At 29.3% G+C, this 9,515-nt stretch overlaps 1 protein-coding gene across 3 annotated transcripts; it reads left to right on the top strand.

The window, feature by feature from the left end:
- The first annotated feature begins 2,357 nt into the window (after window positions 1-2,357).
- LOC132934869 (ankyrin repeat domain-containing protein 12-like) lies at window positions 2,358-8,678 on the top strand. Of its 3 annotated transcripts, none has more exons than XM_061001258.1 (7): window positions 2,358-2,721; window positions 5,342-5,510; window positions 5,582-5,853; window positions 6,805-7,541; window positions 7,623-7,835; window positions 7,916-8,170; window positions 8,233-8,678. In XM_061001258.1, the coding sequence occupies exons 2-7, from the start codon at window positions 5,428-5,430 to the stop codon at window positions 8,410-8,412; spliced, it is 1,740 nt and encodes a 579-aa protein (XP_060857241.1). In that variant the 5' UTR covers window positions 2,358-2,721; window positions 5,342-5,427; the 3' UTR covers window positions 8,413-8,678. The 3 variants fall into 3 exon arrangements, with proteins under 3 accessions (XP_060857241.1, XP_060857242.1, XP_060857243.1); XM_061001259.1 differs by having other exon boundaries at window positions 2,358-2,770; XM_061001260.1 differs by lacking the exon at window positions 2,358-2,721 and adding an exon at window positions 5,211-5,227.
- The last annotated feature ends 837 nt before the right edge of the window (window positions 8,679-9,515 follow it).

Here is a 9,515-nt window from a genome sequence, read left to right as displayed (position 1 = left end):
ATTCAGTCAAAATTTCATGTCCCTACGGTCATTTGTTTTAGAGTTACACCAAAAACCAAAATCGATTATCTCAAAAACAGATTTTGCGTATAAATTCCCGTTTTTCCTTAATTTTTCTTTTGTTTTTCACGTCGCTTTTGAAAACTACTGGGAAATTGTTGACCCCCCAAAGTACCAACTAGATTTACTTTCCTATCAGAAAAGTTACTGTTGAAGAAAATCCAAGCACTTTTACTGTCCTAAAAGGTGATGACAGACACAAAAATAAAATAATCTAAAAAAAAAACACACATCATTGTAAAATCAATACATTCATCGCATCGCTCAGAATCTAAAAATTTAAAACTGACAATGTCCGTAAACAGCTCAAAAAGAGTCAAATTATTTTCAAAATGTTATCGTGTATAGAGAATGAAAATATAAATATTCAGTAATATTTGCATGTATCTACAGTTATTTGTTTTTGAATAACAACAAAATAGCAAAATCGCAACAAGAGAAATCGAGTGAATATCCAATATTGTAAAAATATGAACTCCAAACGCTCATAAAAATGTAATTTGATTTGGTTGTGGACATAATTTGTTTGTTAAAGGTAGACAAACTTATGAATAATCATGTATTACATTTTAAAATCTTATGTTTAAAAAAAAATGTTTATATATTCTCAATTCAAAATAATTTCCTAATTTTTTTGATTTTTCCGTATTTTGTATAAAAACAACTGTGACTTGGGATTTTTAATATTTTTTAAATGTCATTGTAACAGTATAGTATTTATTATTTTCTTTATCATGATAAGATTATAATATAATATTATCTATGGTGGTACCACGTCCTCGGCTGGCAGTATACACCCAGTAGCACAGTTGACCACAGTAGCATAATATTGACGTGGTAATTGCCGTCTACAACATCCGAGAACGAATTAAGATTTAAGATGTATTTACAGCATAGATCTATAAACTAAATAATGGACAGCGCATTCTACTCCGCCCTGCCACCAATACACGGGCATCATATAAGAGAAAGAACGAAGAGAGAAAGAACATAAAGGGGGTAATCATTGACGTATGAAACTAATACTATATTTCTTCCACGTTCTCTTTTCTCTTTTACTCTATATCGTACCCCTGACCTCTCTCTCTAAGCGCTGTCCATTAGTTTATAGGTCTATGATTTACGAATCCCGGAAAAAAAGTACACGGAAAAAAAGTCCGATTTAATTTTTTTCGGAAAAAAAGTCCGACAAGAAAATTATTACACGGAAAAAAAGTCCGGTTTGATTTATTGTTTCATAAAAAATATTTAAACTTATTTAATTAATTCAAAATTAATAATATATATGATTGGTATGATCTAATATAATTTAAAACTATAAAGAATTAAAATTTTACGTCGTTATCAATCTACAGAAATAGAACGGGTTAGCATTTTTGCCAATGAATAAAGTTTACGACGGAATGCAATATTTAAAGACGGTTTGTATAGAAGAAGCTACAGAGGTTCTTGATTATTTCGATTCCACATATGTCAATGGTACATAAGAAAGTCAGGAAAAGGTATGGCTATAAAATTAAAAAAAAATAAACCGTTATTTCTACCAGAAATATGGAACGTTCACGAGGCTACGATAAACGGTCAAAATCGTACAAACAATATTTGCGAGAGTTGGAACAACCGTTTTACGCATCTTGTCGGACACGCGCACCCAACCGTCTGGAAGTTAATTTCTAAAATGCGTGAAGAGTTTGGAGTAGGTAGAGCTAAAATAGCTTTACGAATTAGGTGAAGGGATTCCAACACCAAAAAAACGTACCGGTGAACGTTAAAAAAACTTATGTTCTAGAGTGGCCATTGACGAAATATCGGTGGAAGAATTTTTAATTTATATTGGCCATTGTATTCGAAAACGAAATAAATATTAGTTTTAAATTTTAATTATTTATAGTTTTAAATTAAATTAATATTATATATTATACATTTAGTAATTTTATTTTTTTTTAGATTAAACCGGACTTTTTTTCCGTGTATTTTTTTTCCCTGGACTTTTTTTCCGGCTCCCATGATTTACAGGGTACGAAACGGAAAGGTCTTATCAATGTTATTCTGAATCCGCCCGCTTCTCACGTTGCGGCTAGACCACTAGCGCTTTATATAATTGCTGTGTTAACCGGGAGAATAATGAGCTATTAGTTTCTTATTCTCCCGGTTAACACTGAACAACCCTATAAAGCGCTAGTAGTCTAACCGCAACGTGAGAACGTGCGGGTTTCACTTATCACAAGTTCGTTTCGTATCGTTTCATATTATATTTCGTTTCTGTATATCCGACACACCCAACACACGCCCCGGTCGACAGCGATCGGACCACGATTATGGTCTATACCGTAGATAAAGGTATTATCTATTTATTTATGAAACCTACCGCGATCGTCTCGACTCTCAATTGAATAGTCTCGAATATTATTGATTAAAAAAGTGTCGAATTTGTTCCGTCCGCGACATTCGACAAGCGCGTGGTATTAGAAATTTGGAAAAAAATTCAGACGCCCCGCGATTAAAGCGTTTGTATATATTATTAATATTTTCTATCGTACAAGAAAATCAATTATAAAGTAAACGTGTTTTCGCGTGATAAAAAAATCAAATCTAGTGCGTTCCTTTTTTTTGCCATTAATCGTCGTTCGTGGACCTGAACAATTCGTCCGCGTTTCTCAGGTACGTTTCTTTCAACACAGGTCACTGCGGCATACGTGATACTGAATAGGTAACTGCATTTTAGGTTTTCCTAACGATGAATATTATATTCTTATTATGATATAGTAGTTACTCATTCGAAAAACTCCATTAATCGAACTAAACGCCGAGTCAACTGAGAAAACCCGTGTTTTTCCACGAATATCAATAATTGGAATTCCTTAAACGCGATTAGATATTATATATCAGTTCATATGTATGTACATTGTACATATAAAGATTATGTCCAATTTATATATTTGACGTTCTTCTAAATGAAACTAATAACGACGGTGGTTAAATATTATCGTAGTTTATAAATGTTATTGTACCTTACCTACCTAATCTAAACTTTAATATGTAATATGTACATAAAATTGTTCACCTCTCTATAATTCAAATTAATTTGTTTTCCTTCTATTAATCGAACACTCAGTAAATCGAAAACCTCTATAAATCAAATTTTTAACTCGGTCCCCTGAATTTCGAATTATCGAGTGACTACTGTATTATGATTTATTACGATTTAATTTATATGACAGTAACCCCCCCCCCCACCATTGAATTGTAAATTTTCTATTTAATAGAAACCGTTATGATGATTTTTGGAAAATAATAATAATACAAAATGTTTTTCGGTTTAGGTACCAGTTCGAAATAATATTGAGTTAGGTATTGACATTTTTGTTATCCAATTTTCTTAATAGATGTAATAAAATATTATTAGGTATTTGTATTTTCTTACCCATTTAAAATATGGTTTACAACAAATCAGCAAATGTATTGGACCTGATGACCAATAGCTTTTCTATACATAGAATGAAATTATTATATACTGAATTAATAGAATTATGTAGTAAGTACCAAGTACCAAAAGCATACGAAATTGAAAATGCCGAATTAAATACAATCTTTTGATTTATAAATAAATAAATAACTTATTTATGGTGAAAATATTTTAAAATAATATGTTCTTGAGAATTGCACATTTGTGATTTGTATCTATATCAATATAATACGATAATATCATATTATTTATTAGTTATTAGTATTTATTAATTATTAAAGTGCCCGTATGCCGCAGTATGGTATGGTATATCTTTAATCTTTATATTATATACAATACACCTATAAAATATAATCTAAATGGCTATTGCTATAATATGCATTTTTTATTTAATTAAGTTATTTTTCTTGAAGTATTCTGGTTAATGGAACAAGAAATTAATTAAACTATATTTCCAATTTCCTATTCTAGTAAATCGTTATGTAATATGCAACTTCAATAATAATTTTTATTTTTATTATATTCATTATTTATAAATTAACTTAGCTTGAATTTGATTAAAAGTAACTCGTTATTTATTAAGTTTTTATCAATTAAAATAAGTTAAGTTATAAAGTTATTATTAACTTAACTTTAACTTTTTAACTTGTTTATGCCCAGGCTTGCCTACATATATCTTTCTCTAGAATAAATACAATTCATATATTATTATATTTTATACACTCAATGACATTTTCAAAAGTAATGTTTTCGGAAAAAAATAATTCAACTGGCTGAATTAGGTAGGTAATAAGGTAACTAATATTAAAATAAATTACTTTAATAGCAACAATATCATAAAATATAGGTACTAAGTAATATAGCTTATAAGCAGACATACCATTTTGGCTTGGAATTGTTTTTTTCTATATACCTACCTAATGATTTTCTTTAAAATGTACAAACAAGAATTATTTTCCAGATTGTTCGGAACTAGAATCTTTCTTAAAAATTCATAAAGATTATAATTAGGGTCAGTTGTACCGTCTACGGTTACACTTCAATTACGCTTAATCAGCTGATAACAAATATTTAACCGAGCAAATTTGGCTGATTAAACTCCGGTTAACTTTAATCGGGGATGGTACAACTGTCCCTTAATCAGTTTAATAATTATTGTACCTACCTAAGTTTATTGACTATTGACATTTGTGTCCATCACAAATTTTTAAAAATAAATGACAATATCTAAAAGAACCCCAACTTACCCCAACTAAATTTACTGAACTGATTAATTCTAATCAACATGAATAAAAAATTTAATGTATTCAAACTTTCGGTACTGTGTAAAATATAAGATTAGATTATGATAATAATAATTAAGTAATAATGTGTTGGATTATAGATTTTAGATTACTACCTAGCTACCTATATCAGGCTATAGATTACTATAATATAGTATATATCTATAAACTTTACTATATACATTATACAGTGTATAGTTTATACTAGGTAGTTAGTATATTTTAATTGGTCTCAGTACATCATTAGTCTCTTATTAAATTTCTATGCTTTTGTTCAATCACTTGATACGACATTTCATTATTCAATATTATTCATTTTTTTTTAGAATAAATATAAAATAGTTACTTCATAATTTTATAACTATTAAAATAAAAAATTGGTTTTATTTTTTAGGTTACTGAGTATTATAAGACGTAGGTAATATATTGTGTATTGTATTAAACGAGGTATTAAATAATAATGATAATTAAAAAACAATTCAATGAATTTGCTAATTTGTATTTTATTATTAATAGTTGGTTTTTAATTTAGATGCTGTGAACAGTGATAATCAACAACAAGCATCACCTAGAGTGATTAGTGTCCCTAATTTACCTCTAACACACTGACTTACCAATATGGACAATAATCAATTTAAGAGCTTGTATGTAAAGAACAAGATAGTAGTTGAGGAACAGAACTCCAGCATGACAAATGATACGTAATGATAATACAAAAATAACATTTTTTTTTGGCATAGTTACACAACATATTATACAACCAATCTTTTAGGAAAACTGTTGAAATTGAAAAAAAACCAGAAACATCCACGCAGTTGAATGTATCGACTAGTGCACCAGACAATGAGGCTTGTACTTCTAAAGAAACCGAACCCAAAGTTGGTGGCTCCGGTGAAGCAATTGATACTGTAAATAGTTCATCAAATAAATTGACTCTAACACCATTAATAGAAACAGATGACATCTTAAAACGGCCTCTAGTTGAAGAAGACAAAGAAGTTAAACCGAAAAAACACAAAGAAGATCATAACCAATGTTATAAAGGTGACTTGCTTTTTTTGGATTTAATATGATTTAATAAGTCACTTTATATATATTTGGTTACTATCAATAGGTTGAAAATGATACTTATGTATTCAAATTTATCAAATACCTAATAGTTTGTTGAACTTAAAATCAATAACATTTCTTATAGTAATTTATTAGAACTTGAAGATTTGTTATTATACTTCAAACTAAATTTGATTGTTTGTTGACGGTATTGAGCTACAAAATTACTAAAAAAGTGTACTAAGATTGTTCAATCATAAAATTAGGTATATGTATAAACTTAAAATGTTACTGAGTCGTTTTATTTTTAAAATTAAATTAAATATAATTTTATGCTATATTGAAACTATCTATCAAATAATTTGTTTAAACTTATAAAACTCACCTTACATTATTATGTACATTTTTACATTTTCCTTAACATCATCTCGAATTATTTGTGAAAAAAGATATGTAGAAATGGCTATGAAAAACATAATACAAAATTACTTTATGATATTTAAAAATTGTGTCAGTTTAATTTTTTTTAACAGTAGAAAAATTTTAAACAAATTAAAAAAAAAAACTTAAAATTATATATTTTTTTTTTTTATTAAAATACATACTTGTATATTATAAATGTATAGCTAAGTAAACAATTACAGGAATTTTAAGATATAAAAAAGGATAATATGCATCATCTGATTCTTTAATCAGTACAAACAATATTATTTGCCATAGTATAATACATTATCCATTTAAATTAATATTTTGGATATAATATTATAATACTCAAAACAAATATACTAATGTAGTATTTATTGATCTGTAAAATGTAATATTATATTAGATTCAACTATTGATTTGTTTTCAGAATTTAAAAGTGATCAGGTAGTCATAATTTAACTTAGCACAAATCCTTATTCGATTAGATAAAAAAGTATATTAAAATTTGAATTTGTTTAGGTAAAAATGAGACTTCTAGTCCTAAGCCTGATAGTAATGAGAACAAGTCTGGTAGTTTGAAACCTTCTATTGCTGACAGTCCTGGAAGTGGCCCTAAAGTACCTTCATTAAAAATTGTAATACCTACAGTAGTAGATGCTGATATGGGTATAAGATCATATGGCAAGAATCGTTTACATAACTATACAGCATTACCGTATATAGTACCATCTGAAGAGTCACAAATAGCATCAAAATCTTTGCAGAAAGCGAGTTCTGATACAATAGGTGTAGAAGAGCAAAAGTCTCTTCAGACCAGAGTATTACGGTCATCTAACAGATGCAGGAGTAACAGTAGTGGTGCACCAAGGAAACATACTTATCCAATCGTTCCTGATGAACAATTGGGTCAAACTACTTCGCCTGGTGCTGTGACAGTGGATGCAGTATCAGGTAACTCTTCGTCACCACCTGCTACTCGTTCAGAACAGAGTGAAAATGTTTTGGCAATCGTTTCTGGAGATGACAAACAGGCAACTACTTCTGCTGTAGCTACTGTGACTACAGTGTCGTCGTCTGATGTGTCAGGGAAAGAACTACATCCTAGACGACGCAAATTAAAATCTAGTCGTACTGAATCGAAGACTAGTGATTCATCTGTTCCCAATGTTACTGTAGTACCTAATCCGTTTGGCACACCATGTGAACCTGTTCCAGTTACCAATTGCTATCAAATGTTTTTAGACATTAGAAAACAAGTAAATTGGTTAAATAATAATATATTTAATTGCTGTTTTTGTTTTTATATGTTATTATTGTTATATATTTTTTTTTTTTAGATTGATAAGAAACATAAGAATTTGTATCCTGTGAAACCGAAACCACCATCTGGATTTAAAGACTATCTTATGAATAAGCGCACTTATGTTTTGGCTGGTAACAATGATAGCCGTATAGTCAATACACAAAACTCAACGCCAGCAAATTTACACGAGCAGTTGATAAAGCTGTTTGTTGAACAAGAGAAGGAGAGACAAAGACTTCATTTACAGGTTTGTTTTCTTTGCCTATATCTTTTTTTTTAAAAAAAGAATATAATATAATAACTACAATAATTGTGTATTTTGTTTAGCACATAGTAGAAAAAGAAAAATTGGTTTTGAGTGTTGAACAAGAGATACTTAGGGTTCATGGACGCGCAGCTCGTGCAGTAGCTAATCAACTTTTACCATTTTCTGTATGTACTATACTCAAGGACAATGAAGTATATAATGTTATGACATCCGAGCAAGAAGAAAAGAAAAATAGACATACACGATCCCGTTACAATGGTCGTCTTTTTTTGTCATGGCTTCAAGATTTAGATGATAAATGGGAAAAGATTAAGGTAATAATTTCATAAATTATAACTTTATAAAAAAATATTTAAATAATTTATGATCACTTAAGGAATCGTTGTTACTGAGACATCACAATGAGGCAGAGAGCTTACACGCTATACAGAAAATGGACTGGGGATGGAAGTTGAACGAATTACAGTTGTGTACTTATAGCTCTGAACCCAATATCGATGAAGAGCATGTACCGATAGTTCTAGTCAGTGACGATTTTGATCTCTTGCCTGCCTAACCTAGTTTTGTTATTAATTGACATATCGATACAGTGTCGACTGTCGAGTAATGTATGATATTATTATTATGAGGGAAGAATAATAATGTTTTACTTGACAACTTTTGAATGTTTGTCACTTGTATTCATGCTATTTTATCAATAATATATTAATAACAATATTGTGTGTTTGGATAAAAATTGTTTGTTACCATCATTCTTTAATTTAAATTTATAATTTATTGACAGATACTTTTATGATGATAATAAATGTTTTCTCAAACCAATTTGTTTTACTTTTTTACTACATTTTTTTCACCATGTTGTGGGTTACGAAATCCTAAAAGCCATAGATACTAATATAATAATAATGTAATGCATCTCATGGCTAGTGCAAAAAAACAGCAGTTATGTAGTTACAAATTATTAGAAACTATAAGGTAGTATGAAAAGCATCTCGACTGAAAAACTGATCTTGCCAAAACAACATCAGATGATCACAATATTCCACGAATCATAAAAATCTGTGAATCCAGCTATATGCAGGCTTAAAATGCACGGTCATAGTTATTTTAAGCTAAACAATATCAATTAGTATTTACTAATTAATAATCATAATAGCAAACCCAGATATCCGCATTTTGACGAAAACAACAACATTGTTGCAATAACAAATTCCTAAGGGAGCCAGAAGTAAAGCATATTCAGATGTACCATAGACGTAGAGATTTAGGCCCCTTCTTGCCACTCACACAGACATGACTTGTACACTTATAATTTTTACTTAATTTAAATATAACGAAACTATAATTTTATGCACAGTTGAAAATTGTCTTCAACTAAAAAAAACCCTTAAGTACCAACTATATTCACTTTGATATCAGAAAAGATACCGTTGAAGAAAATCTAAACACTTTTACCGTCCTAAAAGGTGATAACAGACAAAAAAAAACACACCATTGTAAAATCAATACATTCAACCCCACAGAATCTAAAAAGTGGGTAATTGGATGTTGCTCTGCTGTACAGTAGGTTACAAGTGGGTCACTGTATAATGGATGGTATTAAATTTGAATTCAATGAAATAATATTATCATTGTATACAAAAACAATTCTGAGTGGTG

The sequence above is a fragment of the Metopolophium dirhodum genome, chromosome 1 (assembly GCF_019925205.1).
Source record: "Metopolophium dirhodum isolate CAU chromosome 1, ASM1992520v1, whole genome shotgun sequence".
Classification (NCBI taxonomy): domain Eukaryota; kingdom Metazoa; phylum Arthropoda; class Insecta; order Hemiptera; family Aphididae; genus Metopolophium; species Metopolophium dirhodum.
The sequence above is the reverse complement of the archived record's forward strand: the minus strand, read 5'-3'. Positions and strand labels throughout refer to the sequence as shown.